At 47.2% G+C, this 18809-nt stretch overlaps 1 protein-coding gene across 6 annotated transcripts; it reads left to right on the top strand.

Moving 5' to 3' along the window:
- Positions 1-1763: 1763 nt before the first annotated feature.
- On the top strand, positions 1764-15540 carry Ube2d4 (ubiquitin conjugating enzyme E2 D4 (putative)). 6 transcript variants are annotated; one of them, XM_041669978.1, is made up of 7 exons: positions 1764-1947; positions 5757-5820; positions 9363-9394; positions 9479-9556; positions 10643-10748; positions 12467-12655; positions 14748-15540. In XM_041669978.1, the coding sequence occupies exons 1-7, from the start codon at positions 1924-1926 to the stop codon at positions 14867-14869; spliced, it is 615 nt and encodes a 204-aa protein (XP_041525912.1). In that variant the 5' UTR covers positions 1764-1923; the 3' UTR covers positions 14870-15540. The 6 variants fall into 6 exon arrangements, with proteins under 6 accessions (XP_041525912.1, XP_041525913.1, XP_041525911.1 ...); XM_041669979.1 differs by having other exon boundaries at positions 1796-1947; positions 12467-12560; XM_041669974.1 differs by lacking the exon at positions 9363-9394 and having other exon boundaries at positions 1878-1947.
- Positions 15541-18809: the final 3269 nt, after the last annotated feature.

The raw sequence follows: 18809 nt of genomic DNA, 5'->3' as shown, positions 1-18809 counted from the left end.
CTGGCTGTCCTTGAACTCACTCTGTAGACCAGGCTGGTCTGGAACTCAGAAATTCGCCTGCCTCTGCCTCCTGAGTGTTAGGATAAAATACATATACCACCGCTTCCTGGCCCTAGAAAAAATCTTGATAGCAGAATTAGAGGAAAATGGACACTAGATCATGAGGGATCGCAAAGAACCCTGAATATATTCTTATAGGCTATGGGGCTTCCTTAACAAGTTCGGTGGGGCTTTTTTTTTTTAGATTTTATTTATTATGTATACAAAATTCTGCCTCCATGTATGCCTGCAGGCCAGAAGAGGGAACCAGATCTCATTATAGATGGTGGTAAGCCACCATGTGGTTGCTGTGAATTGAACTCAGGACCTCTGGAAGAGCAGTCAGTGCTCTTAACCACTGAGCCATCTCTCCAGCCCTCCTTAAGAAGTTTGAAAGAGGGTGGAGCTTGGTAAGGCTTATGATTGGAGGGCAGCTTATACCTGTGACGTGTATTTAGGACAGATTAGGGAAAGAGGAGAAGGGAACACAGGCATCTGGCTGGGAAAGCACAGAAGTGTTCAAGGTATTTTGTTTTGGGCAGGATGTGGTGCAGGAACATGACAAGAGGCCAGAGCAGAATGTCAGGCATCTACTGGTGTCTACATCACTGCCTTTGCGGCTGATCTCTCACTTAACTGGAAGCTAACTTAGTTCTGGGGATCCTCCTGTTGGACAGCCATGCTCCACTTTTTCTGTGGGTGCTCACGAACTCGGTGTATGCCTGCCCAGCAAGCACTCTCTTTCACTAAGCCATCTCCTTAGCTCCTCCAATGTGCTTTAAATATTCCCTTTGGGATTTTTTTTTCCTTTTTAATGACACGCTCTTACTCTGTAATCTAGGCTCGCCTCAGACTCACTACATTGCCCAGGGTGACCTTGGAACACCTTTGGTACTGGAGTTATTGTATTAGTATACCCTATCTGCCTAGGTACATGTTATTTATAGACACAGTAACAACCTTTCTGAGTCTTTACTGGAGGATATACGTTGATACAGTGTATTTTATTGTATCCTACTTTAGTTTTAAGATGTTGGCTACAGTCTAGCACACCGATTTTGTGACATATTGATTAGTTTGTAACTACTCGGTCTTAAGACACTCCGATGTCTTGGGGAAGGGGAAGCAGACAGAGGTTAGCTTGCGGTGTGCTCTTTCAGACTGAGTCTCAACCTCGGCAGCGCATCAAAACTTCCTAAGTACTATTGAAAATGCAGCTCTCCGGATATGTGGATGTATTTGTACTCAGCACCTACGCGTATTCAGAAAAATCTGCAACACTTCTGCCCAGCAAGCATACAAAAGCAAATGAATACTTACAGAGCTGAGAACCACTAAGCTCAGGAGCTTTTGGGTTTTGGGGGGATTTTGTTTTTGTTTTTTTTTTGTTTGTTTTTTTGTTTTGTTTTGTTTGGATTTTTCGAGACAGGGTTTCTCCGTAGCTTTTGGTTCCTGTCCTGGAACTAGCTCTTGTAGACCAGGCTGGCCTCGAACTCACAGAGATCCGCCTGCCTCTGCCTCCCGAGTGCTGGGATTAAAGGCGTGCGCCACCACCGCCCGGCTAAACTCAGGAGTTTTGTGACAGTCTGGGGAGGAGCCCAGGCGGGGGCAGAGAGCATGACGTGTGGCACCTGCGGTGTCAGGCACGTCCCGGTGCCTAGGCCCTCGCCTAGCAGAAACCAGCGCCACAGGGCCCGGGGACGGTGACAGACTAACCATGCCGGACCTGGTTCTCAGGCGCGGGCCCGCGGCGCGAACGACAACCGCCCCACAGTGCCCCGCGGCGCGCACGCGCAGACCGCCGCTCCCGGCGTGGAGCTCTGCGGCCCAGCCGGCCGCCTCAGGCAAGCCCCGCGGGGTCGACCGGGCCCGAGCAGCGGGAGCATGGCGCTGAAACGGATCCAGAAGGTAAGAGTGGCGGAAACGGGGTCCTCCCGCTGTTCCGCTCCGCGGGCTGCTGCAACGACGACAAGCCCGCGGCGATGCACGCAGACACCTGCCCCGTGCGAAGCGGAGCCACCGCCGGCGGCGCGGATTTAGGAGCCGGGTGCGCGTGCCGAGCGGGCGGCGCTGGGGCGGGGTCACGCGACCGTGTCACGTGCGCGCGCAGTTGCGGGCTGGCGCTTATGCCTAACAAGGTAACTAGTGAGGAGGAGTCTCTCGTCCTGTAGGTTACAGTCTTCTGTTAATCCGTTATCCTAGAGTTTGGGAAGTGCATCGCAGAAAAAGTAAAGCCCAGTTCTGTTCCCCCTCACTACTTGTTACCATGTGTAAACATTTTAGCATATCTGCTTTTCGTTCTTTTCCTGATCCTGGAAAAAAAATTTTTGCTGTAATTCTGATTTGTTCTGATTTGGGTTTTTTTTGTTTTGTTTTGTTTTGTTTTTGTGACAAGGTCTCTGTGCAGTCCTAACTGACCTGGTCGACCAGGCCAACCTTTTTTAAGAGACAGGGTTTCTCCGTAGCTTTTGGTTCCTGACCTGGAACTAGCTCTTGTAGACCAGGCTGGCCTCGAACTCACAGAGATCTGCCTGCCTCTGCCTCCCGAGTGCTGGGATTAAAGGCGTGCGCCACCACCGCCCGGCTAAACTCAGAGCGAGTTCCAGGACAGGTAGGGCTATTACACAGAGAAACCCTGTCTTGAAAAAAACAAACAAACAAACAACCCTCAAACTTTAAAAGTTCAGTCTCACACTGGAAAGATGGCATAACAGTTAAGAGCACTTGTTATTTTTTTTAAAGATGTATTTATTATGTATACAGCGTTCTGCCTACATGTATGCCTGCAGGCCAGAAGAGGGCGCCATATCTCATGATGGATGGTTGTGAGCCACCATGTGCTCGCTGGGAATTGAACTCAGGACCTCTGGAAGAGTGGCCTGTGCTCTTAACTTCTGAACCATCTCTGCAGCCCCAGATGCTCTCTTCTGACCTTCATGGTCACCAGACACATATATACATAGAGGCAAAACATTTACACTTAAAATGTAATGGAAAAAAAACTAATTTTAAAAAGTTTTTAAAGTTCATTCTCTAAAATATCCAAAGTCAAAGCCACATGGTGGGATATGCCTTTAATACCAGTTCTCAGGAGACAGAGACAGGAGAATCCCTGATTCAAAGCCAGCTTGATCTAAAGAAGGAGTTCTAGGACAGCTAGGGCTATACAGGGAAATTTTGTGCCTAAAACCAAAATAAATACCTAAAGTCTCTTAACTGTAAATTCTATAAAATCAAAATGTTACAAACATTCTATTCCAAAGGGAAGAACCAGGGCACAGTTACAATCAAATCGAAACAAAACCCAAATCCTCTCAGAGGTGTAAATAGCTCAGTGTGTGACCTCTGGGACTCGTGGTCTTAAAAGCTCCAAAGGGCTTGGGCAGCTTCGCTCACCTGGCTCTGCCCTCCATAACACACATGGTTAGTCTCATAGGCTGACGCCAGGAGAAGGGAGATGGAGAAGAGGAAGACAAAACCATGCCTTTGAGTTAGGCTTGGAGCTCAGCTAGCAAGCAGCTGCATGGCAGACAAGAAGCCTTATGGGGTAAGGTATGGAGCTTCAGAGAAAGAGCAAGGATACCCAGAGTGTTGGGAGATCGTGCCCAGACTTAGGCCAGTATAGGGACTGTTTATTACCACTTTAGCTTGGCTTTAGGTTAATCCTCCTTCTTGAACTGTGGTCCGAGCCATGTGATTGATCACCCAACTGGATTAACTATTAGGTTTTGGGTAGCTTGTAATATTAGGTCTCCATCCAAACCCAAAGTTGATTCCACTATCTGTATCAGGAGATAGCTTTCTCTTAATGGACACTCAATGCCTTTGAAGATGTAATTCTAAAATCATTTAAGGGATGAGCTAAGTAAGATTGGGGAATAAATAAAACCTATTCCTATCATGAAAACCCAGAGATACAGTTCCATAGCTGTTCACTGGAAGGGATTAATGTCTGGACTAGAGTGTCCAAGTTAGGAAGATTACTGGTGTTCTTAGCCAAGGAATCAAGGCCATTCCTACAACTGCTGCTTTTGGCATCCCTGCCCCTAAACTGTCTAGCCCATCTCTAGCTCCTTGCCTCATCATTCCCCCCTCCTGAAGAACTAACCCAGACTCTCACTAGGGAATTAGGATGACAGTCTATCTGGCTTCTTTGTGTTGATTGGGGTCATCAAGTGTGTCAGTTGGGTTACCAGTGGGTCTATCTAAAGGACCCTGAAAATACACTAATAGTTCCATTTGTAACAGTCAGATGTAGTGAGGAAAAGAAGTTCTTGAAAGTACCTGGAAAGAAACGTCAGGGAAACGTGAAACTGGATCCCTTTGAGCAGAGAAAATTATTCCATTCCCCAAGATCAGGCATGAGCTATAATAAAATCTTAGGACTATAGGCTCTAGACAGACATCCAAGAAGACAGAACAGAGGTCATTTTAAAATGTCCAAAGTCTATTAGAATCCCTTGATAGGCTCACAAGAACATGCTTCATTGGGCTCCTCCTCGGCTGTTCTTCTTTCTGGTCTCTAAGGCTTGACTCCCCAGTGATAATACCAGGATGTACTTTTAGGCAGTGTGATAGCTGTCAGGCTGGTCAGGCTCACAGTGTGAAGTCCCTCTCAGATGGTGTATTAGCTGGGGTTTTTTTTTTTTTGTTGTTGTTGTTGTTGTTGTTTTTTTGTTTTTTTTTTTTTTTGTTTTTCGAGACAGGGTTTCTCTGTGGCTTTGGAGCCTGTCCTGGAACTAGCTCTGTAGACCAGGCTGGCCTCGAACTCACAGAGATCCGCCTACCTCTGCCTCCCGAGTGCTGGGATTAAAGGCGTGCGCCACCATCGCCCGGCTTTAGCTGGGGTTTTCTAGAGGAACAGAACTGATAGAATGAGAAAATATATATGGAACTTGGTAGCGTGGCTTACAGGCTGTGGTCTGGCTAGTCCAACAGTGACTGTCTCTCTGTGGAAAAGTGAAGAATTTGGTGGTTGTTTTGAACACCAGGCTGGCCATCTCAGCTGGTCTTCAGTCTCTTGGAATCCCAAAGAAGTAAGTTTTACCACCAGCAAAGGGTTGCAGGATAGGTGAGCTTGCCAGCAAGAGAGCTAGCAAGTAAACAGCAAAAGCCTCCTTCTCCTATGTCCTTTTCTGTGGGCAGACAGTGGCCCAGGTTAGCATGGGTCCTCCCACCTCACATCATCCAGTCAAGAAAATCTCTCATAGGTGTGCCCAGATGCTTGCATTTTAATTGTTTCCAGATCTAGTCAAGTTGACCACCAAGATTAGCCATCCCACAAGGTGTCGCATTTTGATGTTCCTTTGGTTCCTAGATACAAACTACTACTCACCTTGAACCCTGTTTATTTTTATTTTGTTCATATGTTTGTGTTTCTTTGTGTATGTCTATGTCACATATGTAAAGATGTTCTTGGAGGCCAGAAGAGGATGTTGGATCCCCTCGAGCTGGAGTTAGGGTAGTTATAAGTTCCTTGAAGTGGGTGCTGGGATGAGAACTCAGGTCTTCCGGAAGAGCAGCAAGTGCTCTTATCTGCTGAGCCATCTCTGTAGTCTGTCACCATGAACTTTGGCCATTTGTATCCTCCTCTGAGAGTAGCCTCCTGCCTGACCTTCTTTCCCACTCTCTCCGAAGGCCTCTGCCTTCTGCTGGACGGCAGTGATAGAGGCAGCTCCCTAGGCCTATAGCAACCTAACTCCTGTCTTGTATCCTAGGAACTGACTGACTTACAGAGGGATCCGCCTGCTCAGTGTTCTGCAGGACCTGTAGGTGATGACTGTGAGTATTTTTCCAGAAGATTCCAGAAGGCTTGTAACCAAAACCTTCAATGTTATCAGGGCCAGACCTCATTCCCACTCTCCTTAGTTGAACAGTTCTTAAGAAATCTAATTGTTTTCTTTCACATGCTTATAAACTGCTTTGTGTTAGTTTGTTCTGAGACTGCCAGGTTGACCTGGAGTACATATTTGTAGCTCAGCTTGGCCTAAACTCTTAATTTTCCTGTCTTATCTCCCAGATTGCTGGAAGCATGTGCCACCTTGCCCAGTGTGGATTGCTTTGCTTTTCATTCATTCCTTTTGTTTGTTTGTTGTTTTTGAAGCTCAAGAACATTCTCCATTGTATTATAATTTGGGAACAATAACAACAGGACAGGCAAACTGTAAATTTTAGCAATTGCCAGGAGGAAAGAGATGGAGAAGAGAAATAGTTACCTATTAAGTTAGAGTCCGTGAAAGGTGTGTTGCGCAATGGAGCTCAGCCTCTATGAAGCTGGGGACTGGATTCTTCAGAGATCTAGTGAAGCCGGGCGGTGGTGGCGCACGCCTTTAATCCCAGCACTCGGGAGGCAGAGGCAGGCGGATCTCTGTGAGTTCGAGACCAGCCTGGTCTACAGAGCTAGTTCCAGGACAGGCTCCAAAGCCACAGAGAAACCCTGTCTCGAAAAAAACCAAAAAACCAAAAAAAAAAAAAAAAAAAAAGTAAAGAGATCTAGTTAAAAAGTCCAGAAAAGAGGCAGCTCGAGCATGCTTAGGATTAATTTTGGCTAGTATCCAAAAAAGAAAAAAAATAGAAAGGGAAGAATGGAAAAGTTCCAGAATTCAGTAAAGTGGGCAGACTAAACAGTGAAGATCTGCAAGCTCCTGCCTGAAGTACTTTTTCAGTGGGGATCCTGAGCTCACCTCAGGGTGACTGGTCAGGTTACATTCCAGATGGAGCCTGAACTGTCGGAAATCATTCTCTACTGAGTCAGAAGGAAGACAGGTTGTCCCAGATCAGACATGGGATACTTTGCAAATGGTACACAGCTAGCTGAAGAGGACTGGACCTGTGAGCGCACTGGCAGAGGACTGACAGGGCGTGGCCGCTGCTGTGTGCCTCGGCCAAGAGAAGACAGTATGAGTAGCTCTTCTCCTGCCTCTGGGCTTCTCCACAGGAGACTGGAGAAGCAGCTCTAGCCAGACCTCTGCCACCTCACACAGGCTGGTTGTGGGCTGTTGGGTCTCTAGACAGTCCTCTGCACTGTACAAGGGCAGCACAGTGAGAGAACTGTGTGAGGAAGGGTGGATTCTTGAAGAGCGGGGTCTAATCCAATGGAACAGCCCATGGCAGCTAATCTGGACTGAATCACTGTAGGAACAAACCTTGGCCTTGCCTGGGAGGAATCCAGATTAGTTTAGGTGAGGAGATCCACACTAAATGTGGGTGGTACCATTCCACGGGGAGTCCCAGAATAGATCAGAAGAAAGCTAGCTAAGCATCAGCATCCTTTCTGTGCTTTCTGACTGTAGAGGCTATGGTCGGCTTCTGGAGCTCCTACTGCCCTGCCTTCTCTGCCATGCTGGACTGTACCCCAGAACTGTGAACTAGAGTAAACCCCTCCCTCCCTCCTTAGGTTGCTTTGGTCAGGTATTCCATTGTAGCAATAAGAACAGTAGCTAATACAGCCCCAATGCCTATCGGGTGATTGGATAGATAAAGTGTGAACCCAGTTTGATTTCTAGCACTCACATGAGAGCTCACAACCATCCTTAACTCCAAGTCCAGCCCTATTCTGGACTCTGCAGGCACCATGCACACACATGGTACTTATACATACTTGCAGGCAAAACATTCATGCAGAAAATAAAAGTAAAGCTTACAAAAAGAATATTAATGCATATAATGCCACTGGATTATACATTTAAAAGTTGAATAAATGGCTAGGCATAGTGACTCAGCAGGTAAAGGTGTTTGCTGCTAACGTCTGAGTCAACTCCCCAGAACTCACAGATGAAAGGAAGGAAGGGACTCCTCCATTCATCTTCTGACCTCTGTGTGTGTGCTGTGGCACCACACACACCACCATAATCATTTAAAACTGCTTTAAACGAGTGATGTTTCCATTAGCTCAGGCAACTGTAAGTAAGCATTTAAAACTGCTTTAAAGAAGTGATGTTTCCATTAGCTCAGGCAACTGTAAGTAAGCATTTGATTGAAATACTGAGGAAGATCTGTGAGCTGCTTGGCTGCCTTTCTGCAGCCAAGGGGTTTCGGAAGCTTCTCCTTAGTCCTTGTGTTCTAGACAGTGTTGTCTCTGTCCTGCTGGCACGGACTCAGCTGATAGAGTATTTGAAAAGGTGAAGGAAAACCAGGACAAGCCCAGGCCTTAACCCTGGCCCTATTTTCATACCTGTCATGAATTTATATGAGATGAATCCTCTTGAGATAAAGACCTTTAAAAACTCAGAAGGCCACCCCTGAGTGAAAAGACGGCTTCCGGCTTCAGCAGAGGCTCTGGAGTCCATTGTCCTGAGGGACTCTGGAACCTTGGATGTGGCTATTTGGAGCCTTCAAAGGAGCTGCTCTGGACACAGGCAGAGCAGGGAAGACAGCCCAAGACGCTGGAGAGAACAGGTTTGATAAGAAAGTCTGGTTGCCGAAGGGCAGGAACTTGAGAAGAACAGGAAAGCTTCATCTTGATTAGTCATCAAGTCCTCGGAACACTGCCTGGGTCACGGAGTGAGATGCTGTGTGTGACCAAGGGGCCCCACAGCCTGAAAGAGACTCTCTGAAAAGAGCTTCAAAATGAATCAAGGGGAAAACTGGGGAGCAGAAAAGCCTTGTCAGCAGCAACATACAGAGTGGCAGAAGACTAGCTGAGGCATAATTCTGTGCAGAGAGAGCACTAAGCTGTAGTTCTGCCTGTGTAGTAAATGAGTCACGGGCTGGAGAAAGGGCTCAGTGGGTAAGAGCACTGGCTGCCCCTTCAGAGAGCCTGATTTCAGTTCCCAGCCCATGTGCATCCACAACTCTCTTCAGCTGTGGTTCCAGGGAACCCAACACTGTTACAGCCTTCTCGGTACCAGGCACATGTGTGGTACACATACATACATGCAGGCAAAATACCCACACACATCAAATAAAAATAAATCTTGAAAAAAAGAAAAGAATTATTCTTAACCAAAAAAGATGTGTGAGCTATTAAAACTCGGTCTCTGAGAGCTGCTCATCAGCCGTGTCATGGCGAGGTCTGCTATCGGCTCGCACTGCTGCGCTGGTAAGCGCTCCTGATGGCCATAACTGTGTCTAGGAAATCAGTATGCATCTGTGTCACTTTAGTACCTTGAACCCTGGCGACAGTAACTCCCGGGGATCCCTGGGAGCCCTTGTGAGTCTTGGAACTTGAGGGTGCTTTTCAAAGTCCCAAACTTGTAGTCAGTGTCAGAAATGAAGCGGTTCTGTGTGGGCCTTGTGCCCTGAGCTTGGTGGCACCTTCTCAGTAGAACACACCCCCTGGGCTGAGGAGTCCCTTACATGGCCATCTCTCTTTTGTGTTGTAGTGTTCCACTGGCAGGCGAGCATCATGGGCCCGGTAGGTAAAGCTGCATGCACAACTCCAGCTTGTTCTACGTCAGTTTCCTGCAGGCACTGATTGTTTCCTGTCTCCTCCTTCCAGAATGACAGTCCTTACCAAGGAGGTGTTTTTTTCCTGACCATCCACTTCCCTACAGATTATCCTTTCAAGCCCCCAAAGGTGAGGCTGCCCACAACTCCCACAACGTTTTGATGAAAGGACAGCTCACGATGACATTCTGTGTCACAAGTAGAGAGCTCTGTGTGTACCTTCTCCCGATGCTCTGCTGTTCCAAACAATGGCTATAACCTGCTGGGACATTAAACTTCAGATATTCATGATTAGTCCTTGTCTTATGGTCTCTCCTGCTGTGATAAAACATCATGGCCAATCACCTCGGAGAAGAAAAGGTTTATTTCATCTTATGACTCTTAGGTCACACATTCCATCACTAAGAGAAGACACTCAAGCAGGAACCTGGACACAGGGCCATGTGTAGAGACTGTGGAGGAATGCTGCTTACTGCCTGGCTTCTCATGGTTTACTCAGCTTATTTTTTTTTTTTTACTCAGCCCAGGGCCACCTGCCCAGGGGTGGCATCACCCACAGTGAGCTGAGTCTTCCCACACCAATCATTGATCAAGAAAATGCCCTACAGGTGGCACTCACCTTTAATCCCAGCACTCAGGAACCAAGGCAGGGGGAGGGGGTGTCTGAGTTCAAGGCCAGCATGATTTACAGAGTGAGTTCCAGGACATCCAGAGCTACATAGTAACACCCTTTTTTTTCTTTTCTTTTCTTTTTTTGTTTTCTCAAGACAGGGTTTCCCTGTAGCTTTGGAGCCTGTCCTGGAACTCACTCTGCAGACCAGGCTGGCCTCAGACTCACAGAGATCCACCTGCCTCTGCCTCCTGAGTGCTGGGATTAATAGCATGCACCACCACTGCCCGGCTATGGCTGTTTCTTATGGTGACCGGTTGCTCATCATAAACATAATTAAAGTTGGTTTTTGCGTAGATATTTGGGCTTTGGGTTCTTTCTACCACCTTGCTTGTTATTCTTCACAGCACAGTGCATAGGGAAGTTGGCATCAGTTCCCCATGTTCAAAATGAGAATCCAGCAAGAAATGGGTTGGAGTACTTCTCTTGGAGTGGCCTGCCTTTGCCCCCTTAGGAGCTGGGATGGGTGCACTGCCGAAAGCTCTTCACTTGGATTCTTTTCCAGATCTCCTTTGGCTTATCTGACTTGGTGTCTTATTTTTACAGGTTGCTTTCACTACCAAAATCTATCACCCTAATATAAACAGCAGTGGCAGCATCTGCCTGGACATCCTGAGGTCACAGTGGTCCCCAGCATTGACTGTGTCCAAAGGTAGAGACACTGACATGTACTCAGCATGCCTGCCTGTCTCATGTACTTTTACCCCTTTGCTGACTAGTGTACATGGAAACGCATGAAGGACAGACGACTTCCCCAGATCACAGAGTCCTGCCCAGTTCTGTGCCACCTCATTCTCTACCCTGTAAGGAGATGGCATGTAAAACACCGTACCTGTGCCCTAGTGGTTCTCAGCAGTCAGTTGCTGTGTGATGCTCAAAACAGCCAAGCGGGTACAAGAAGACAACTCTACTTGCATTTTTCACCCAAAAGTCAAAAGACAAATATTAAACTTTTCCTTCATTCATTCGTCCAAGGAGGACCAACACAGACTGTGAGTCATCTCTGAAAGGACAGATACAGGACCTGATCTCAAGAGTCTGTGAAGAAATTTTCCTTTCCCAAAACAAGTGATAATGAGCATGTTGTGAATGAGATTAAGAATTCAGTTTAGCTGGGCATGGTGGCATATACTTCTAATCCCAGCACTTGGGAGGCAGAGACAAGCAGATCCCTGTGAGTTCAAGGCCAGCCTGTCCTACAGGACAGCTAGGACTACACAGTGAAATCCTCTCTCAAAAAACAAAACAAAAAAAAAAATCCAATCTAAACCATGCTACAGAACTATAGGTACTCCTGAACTAAGATTGGGTATGGGTAGGTGGTACAACAAGCCACCTACTCCCACCTCCAGATGAGTGGGACATAGGCAAAGCAAATGGCTGAGCTTTGGACATTGGGAGAGGCTCCAAACTGCGTGGGACAACTGGCAGGACAGGCTTTAGATACTAGAAAAGGCCTGCAGAGATGGATATGGTAAATTCAGGACAGAGCCACTACCTCTGTGCTGTGCAGGGTCACAGTGGACTCTGTCAGACTGACACATCTAGGAAACAGGCCAACATTCTGCCAAAATATCTCTTCTCTGGGTTGTTCCTCAGGTAGACAGCCTTATCCCACTGTCCAGGAAAGTCAGGGGCCGCCATCAGAGTCAGAAAAGAAGGGGAAAAGGAGAACAGCAGCAAGGGGCTCTTACAAAGGGCAGGCAGCCTGAGTGATGTGGAGGGAGCTTACAGCCCTCAAGTGGCAGACTTTTAGAACATTAGAAGAATTGAATCTCTTCACTAAAGGGGACCCACTCTTCCCATCAGTAGGAAACTGTTGTCAGGACTTTGGACAGTTTGTTTTGAGTCATGGTAGATTTAGGGCAAAGCACAAATACAGCTCTCAAAGTTTTCTCTGCTCCTTAGCAGGCCCTGGTAAATAACTTCTTTGCTCAAGGCCCTTGACGGGAGAGCGCAGTAGGAAGGTGCATTGGCTTTGCAGTCCTGGTTCAGAGTCTCAGCCGAGCTTCAAGATTCTGAATTCCTGTCTTCCTACCCCTAAACAAAGACATCTGGAGCACTGTCCGTGTGTGGGATGGGCACAGATGAGGGTTTTGGGAGAGTGAGAACTAAGACCTCAGGGGCTTCTGTGAAGTAGGCAGGTAAAGTCTCGGACCACAGCAGAGGTGGTGTCCTAGAACAGTGTGCTGGAACTACCCTGTGATGTGCAGCATGCTGCTATTTTAACAGCAAATATCACGAGTTGAACAGAATCATCAAACTGGAGCGCTGCGGGAAACAGGAAGTGCAGTTCAGGAGGTTCACTGGACCCACCCGTGATCCACAGGCCCACGGCCCCTGCTGACTGACGCTTTCTTTTCTTCCTAGTTCTCTTGTCCATCTGTTCTCTTCTCTGCGACCCCAACCCTGATGACCCACTGGTGCCGGAAATAGCCCACACCTACAAGGCCGACAGAGAGAAGTATGCATCCTCTTTGGGTTGGCTTTGTGTGCAACTGCCCCAGTTCCCACGGACATCTTCCTCCCGAGCCAAGCCCATGTATGCAGTGTATGCAGGTGTGCCCTGGGCTTAGCCTCCTGGCTCTTCCTAACACATCCTAAGGACAGCTAAGTCAGTGGTCAGTCAACAAAGGACCCAGAAGAATATGACAAGGAAATTCTGGATTAAATTACAAAGTTTATGACATAAAATAAGGGGGTTGTCTTCTTGGAAATCCCCAGAATGAGGCAGCACTGCCAAGGTTAGCTTGCTGTGAAGATTAGAAGTCCAGAGTGTGTGGCTGCACTTTAGCACGCCTGCCCTCACTGCCAGCTGTTTCCACACCAGGGAGACCCAGGACTGTAGGGCTCCCCTCCTTGGCCAGGTACAGCCTTATGCTAGAGCACATGCAGTCTCTGAGCAGGGGTCAAGGGTGCCAGAGCCCAAGCAGCAGACCTACTGATGGCACAGCCCACTGTGTGGCACTAGATTCAGACCTTTTTCTTCTTTTTAGATTTTATTTATATGTGTGTGGGTGTTTTGCCTATGTGCATCTCTGCACCATGTGCATATGTGGTGCCAGCAGAGGCAAGAAGAGGACATTGACTCCCTTGGGACTGGAGTTACACAGGGTTGTGAGCTGCCATGAGGTACTGAGAATTGAACTTGGGTCCTCTAGAAAGAGCAGCCAGTGCTCTTTGTTGTTGTTGTTGTTTGTTTGTTTGTTTGTCTGGTTTGGATTTATTTTTTTGGGAGAGGGTTTCAGTTCCCAGCACCCACATGGCAGCTCACAACTGTCTGTAACTCCAGTTCCAGAGGATCTGGCATCCTCACACAAGACATGCAGGCAAAACATCAACACGCATGAAATAAACTAACTTTTAAAAGATAGCAAAAAAGAAAAAAAAACTGGGCAGTGGTGGTGCACGCCTTTAACCTAAGCACTAGGGAGGCAGGGGCAGGTGGATCTGAGTTTAAGGCTAGCCTGATCTACAGAGTGAGTTCAGTACAGTCAGGGCTACATAGAGAAATCTTGTCTCAAAAAAAATAATAATAAAAACAAAAACAAAAAAAAACCCAAAAGATTATTAAGTCTTTTTAGTTCATCAATTACTTTTGTCTGAAGAGATTAGGATAAAAAAGGATTTTTTTCAAGCCTTTTTTCTTGAGGCATTCATTCATTCTTTCATTCATTTGTTTTTTTAAGTAGGGTTTCTTTGTAGCTGTTACAGGAACTAACTCTGTAGACCAGGCCTCTAACTCACAGAGATCCACCTGCCTCTGCCTCCCAAGTGCTGGGATTAAAGGTGTATGCCACCACTGCCCAGCTTCTTGAGGCTTTTATAAATCTGATTTCCTTAGTGAAGTTTCCCAGTATCAAATTCAATGAATTTGAATTGACTGGATTTTAAAGTTTTTGCTTGTTTGTTTTGGTGATGTTGATACAGGATCTCACTGAGTAACCCTGTCTGGCCTTGATCACAGAAATCCACCTTCCTCTGCCTCTTGAGTGCTAGGATAGTAGTGCACCACCGTGCCCAGCTTAAACTGTATTTATTTTAATGTTTGGTGTGAGCTGCTTTCTCATTTCTAGTTTACTATTGTATGTATGGCATCAGTTCTCATTGCAGTACGAAGCTAAGTGCAGATACCTACAGAGCCCCGACTAGGTACCAGGTGTGGCCTGGGAGCTTTACACAGGGCCGTCCAGGTCTCCCTGTGACCCCACAAAGCAGACGATGTTTTATGTTTCAAGGTAAACAGTCAAGGGATGTGATAAGCCATTCACAGAGAGGTGACCCAGCTACAAAAGGTCACGTGGATTCAGACTATGCCAGCATTCTGGAGTTTGTGTGCCAGGCAGCCTGGAATATTCCAAGCTGAACTCCTTCCACATCTTTCATTCATAATGAAGGGCATGGGAGAGAAAAGATTAGGTTTGCATTATTGCAAACCACCACAGGTAGTTATGGAGGAGCAACAGGAAACACCACGCTAACGGGTTACACCCATAACCAAAGTCCTGTTCCAGAGAAAGCCTTTATTTCGCTCATCCATCAGTCCCAGATGCCTGACAAGTGGCAGCTTTACCCCCTCATGTGCTCTACTCCACATTGAAAGGATAACATTTCAAGTGAGGGTGTTGCTCCATCTGATTTTGTCTTCCAGATACAACAGACTGGCAAGAGAGTGGACACAGAAATATGCTATGTAAGTGCCTCGAAGACTCCATGGGAGACACTGTCCAAGAGAAGCTTGCCAGGCAGAGTGGCCTTCCTGTGAAGCTCTGAGCTATTGGCTGAGGCACTCACAGAACATCCTCCATTCATATGCGAGTTGGCCACTCGCTTCCTCTGGCTGCAGCATGTTGGTGGTGCCACTTTCAGCCATTGTGGCCTTGACAGTATCACACCTTTGATGCCAAATCAGCAACCATCCTTATGATCTACAGTCTTCCCGGTTACTGCCTGTCTCTGGGGAATCAAGCCATGCATGCCTCCCCTACTTGTCCTCAAATGGTGCCACCCAGTCTGTTCCCTAACCACATGGCCTTTGCCTTTAGAACACAGTGCTATCCTGAGGGCCCAGGGCAGGGTGGGCTTTCTTCACACTCTGTCTGCCACAGAACCATGTCCTCAGGAGCTCCTGGGAACTGGAAGAGCAATCCGTGAGAGTGCTTCTGCTGTCTTCCACCTCCGCCCTCTGTAGTGCTATATGCTGCATTCCTCTCCTCACACCCACAGCAAGTGGGAAACATCAGGATGTATAAAGCATGCAACACCCCAGAAGGAGGATGACGTCAGACAGAGAGGTGGGGTTAAGTTTTTGTATGTGGTGAGGCTTTCCCCACTCTTCTCCCACTGGGAACTTAACAAGAAGTTCAAGCATAAGACATTCACAGACTGGAACACATGGAAGGAGAGGAACTTCAAATACAAATAAAAATGAAATTCCTTCAGAACTATGACAATTGGCATTTTTTTCTCCTTTCAGACAGAATTAGCAGGTTCTCCAGAGATTTGAATAGGCCTTAAGTGCTTGGCTTCCTCTGTGGTCTTTCTGATGGAGTAAGGTTTGCTCTTAAGAGTACAGGGCTCTAGCCTGGCGGTGGTGGCGCACGCCTTTAATCCCTGCACTCGGGAGGCAGAGGCAGGAGGATCTCTGTGAGTTCGAGGCCAGCCTGGTCTACAAGAGCTAGTTCCAGGACAGGAACCAAAAGCTACGGAGAAATCCTGTCTCGAAAATAAAAAAAAAAAAAAGAAAAAGAAAAAGTGCAGGGCTCTGAGATTAGTTACCTAGGAAAAAGCAAGAGCGAGCACATCCGTGTGTGTGAAATGTGTTTTTGAAGACAGTCTTGCTACATAGCTCAAGCTGGCCTTGAATTCTGGTTCCTCCTGTCTCAGTCTTCTGAAAGTTGGGCTTACTAGCATATGCTACCACATCTGGCTAGGAAAGAAACTTCTAGAAAGGACTACAAAGAGACGAGATCTAAGGAGTTTCTTTAGAGGGCTCTTTTTTTTTTTTTTTTTTTTTTTTACTAGAAATCATTCGCCCTGGTCTAAGCACTGCGAGATAACAGGTGTATCCAGGACACCTAGCCTTAACTTAGTCTTCTGAATTGGTTATAAAGCTGGTCTATTCCCAGACAGTAATGGTTGGTGAATCAGAACAGGGAGAGATGAGAAAAATTATGCCATCCCAAACCAGGTGAGGCCTATGAGGGCAAGGAAGAAGTCTGCTGACCTAACACTTGAGGATCAGCCAAGGGAGATTGATTTGCTCTGAAAACAAGTAACCAGGCATGGCTGTGCACACCTGTAATCCCAGCATGCAGGAGAAGTGAAGGAGGTTCAAGGCCAGCCTCAGCCACATAAGACTACCTAAAAAGAAGCTAACAAATGCCGGTGAGTACGATTCTGAGCTCATTCATACCACTTTGTAGTCACCAGCCTTTGGGGCATTGGGCTTTCTTGCTTCTCACCTTCTCACCCTGCTGGGTATTACTCTTTAAGTTTCTGTTTCTTAAATGTTAGGGGAAAGAATGTTCTTACTGAAGTGTTCTGCAAGGCTGCTACCACATCTTCTCTCCCAAGCTGTAACACCATGTGCACTTCAGCTCAGCAGAACACAGCACTTTGTAGATGATAACTCAGCCAGCAAAGGGACATAGTTTCCTATCAGAGGCAGGCAGACAGGAAAGTCCTGGCACAACATGGTGTTAAGGCTATGAGCATCTAAATGTTAGTCTTTCAAGTTTAGTAGTTTATAACTCCAAGCAAACATCCATTTTTCTAGATCTAGAGTATCCCCCAAGTGAGTCCTCTCTGCTGGAGAACAAGTAGAAAAAGTAAAACGAGCCCTTTGATGTTCCCAGTGCAAATTACTAATTTTTGGAACCCTAAAACGAGCTTCATATGACTTGGGCAGACTTGTGCTCAGGCAGTCTTGTGTTTGGGCAGCCTTGTGTTAGGGCAGTCTTGTGTTTGGGCAGTCTTGTGTTTGGGCAGCCTTGTGTTTGGGCAGCCTTGTGTTAGGGCAGTCTTGTGTTTGGGCAGTCTTGTGTTTGGGCAGTCTTGTGTTTGGGCAGCCTTGTGTTAGGGCAGTCTTGTGTTTGGGCAGTCTTGTGTTTGGGCAGTCTTGTGCTTGGGCAGTCTTGTGCTCAGGCAGTCTTGTGTTTGGGCAGTCTTGTGTTTGGGCAGTCTTGTGCTCAGGCAGCCTTGTGTTTGGGCAGTCTTGTGTTTGGGCAGCCTTGTGTTTGGGCAGCCTTGTGTTTGGGCAGCCTTGTGTTTGGGCTGTCTCGTGTTTGGGCAGTCTTGTGTTTGGGCAGCCTTGTGTTTGGGCAGTCTCGTGTTTGGGCAGTCTTGTGCTCAGGCAGTCTTGTGTTTGGGCAGTCTTGTGCTCAGGCAGTCTTGTGTTTGGGCAGTCTTGTGCTCGGGCAGTCTTGTGTTTGGGCAGTCTTGTGCTCAGGCAGTCTTGTGTTTGGGCAGTCTTGTGTTTGGGCAGTCTTGTGTTTGGGCAGTCTTGTGTTTGGGCTGTCTCGGGTTTGGGCAGTCTTGTGTTTGGGCAGTCTTGTGTTTGGGCAGTCTTGTGCTCGGGCAGTCTTGTGCTCAGGCAGTCTTGTGCTCAGGCAGTCTCGTGTTTGGGCAGTCTCGTGTTTGGGCAGTCTCGTGTTTGGGCAGTCTCGTGTTTGGGCAGTCTCGTGTTAGGGCAGTCTTGTGTTAGGGCAGTCTTGTGTTTGGGCAGTCTTGTGTTTGGGCAGTCTCGTGTTTGGGCAGTCTCGTGTTTGGGCAGTCTCGTGTTTGGGCAGTCTCATGTTTGGGCAGTCTCGTGTTTGGGCAGTCTCGTGTTAGGGCAGTCTTGTGTTAGGGCAGTCTTGTGTTAGGGCAGTCTTGTGTTTGGGCAGTCTTGTGTTTGGGCAGTTTTGCGCTCAATCCTTTGAATTCTCTGCCACTGAGAAGGGGGCTCACCTATTTGTCATGCTCCCAGTTCAACCTGTGGAATAGGCTTTTGGGTCAAAAGCCATATTTTGAAGATGAACCGTGGTGTGCTTGGTCCTGTGTCATCCACATCTACAGACGCTACTAAGTTCAGTCCTTGGTCAGTGACTGAACAGCAGATCTTGAAAGTCATCTGTGGAGTAGTATGATCTCCTCCTCCCACCCCCAGTGGACCATAGAGATCAGAGAGATACATAGTTTAAGTCAGTGGTTCTCAACCTGTGAGCAGAGACCCCTTTGGGGGTTGCATATCAGATATTTACATTACCATTCATGAGAGTAGCAAAATTACAGTTATGAAATAACATCAAAATAATTTCATGCTTAGGGTCACCACAACATGAGGAACTGTATTAACAGGTCGCAGCATTAGGAAGGCTGAGAACCACTGGTTTAGGTGATTCCTGAAGAACAAATGACAGCGGGAGCTAAGGGGCTGGCTCAGTGGGAAAGAGCACTTTTTCACAAGCTTGAAAACCTGAGCTCAGACACCCAAAACCTGAAAAAAAAAAAAAAAAAAAAAAACAACCTGCTTTAAAAGCTGAGTTTAGCTCTGTGTGTCTATAACTTCAGTACTATGGGGAGGCAGAAACAGGAGGATCCTAAGACTTGCTGGCCACCAACCTAGCTCCAGGCTCAGTAAGAGACCTGCCTCGAAGGAATAAGGTGAGGAATGAAAGAGCAGGACGCTTGCCATTGCCCTCTGGCCTCTACAGACAACATAAGTACGCAT

This window comes from Microtus oregoni, unplaced genomic scaffold, assembly GCF_018167655.1.
Source record: "Microtus oregoni isolate MIOR12 unplaced genomic scaffold, Mior012 000019F_ref0000042, whole genome shotgun sequence".
Taxonomy (NCBI): Eukaryota; Metazoa; Chordata; class Mammalia; order Rodentia; family Cricetidae; genus Microtus; species Microtus oregoni.
Note: the sequence above shows the minus strand (reverse complement) of the source record. Positions and strands in the feature narration are given on the sequence as shown.

What these genes read in the sequence shown, in the direction of transcription:
- Ube2d4 (XM_041669978.1), top strand. Translation starts at nt 1,924, where the DNA reads ATGGCGCTGAAACGGATCCAGAAG. An exon ending in CGCTGAAACGGATCCAGAAG is followed by an intron (nt 1,948 to 5,756) that starts GTAAGAGTGGCG and finishes CTTGTATCCTAG; the next exon opens with GAACTGACTGACTTACAGAG. An exon ending in CATGTATGCAGTGTATGCAG is followed by an intron (nt 12,656 to 14,747) that starts GTGTGCCCTGGG and finishes TTTGTCTTCCAG; the next exon opens with ATACAACAGACTGGCAAGAG.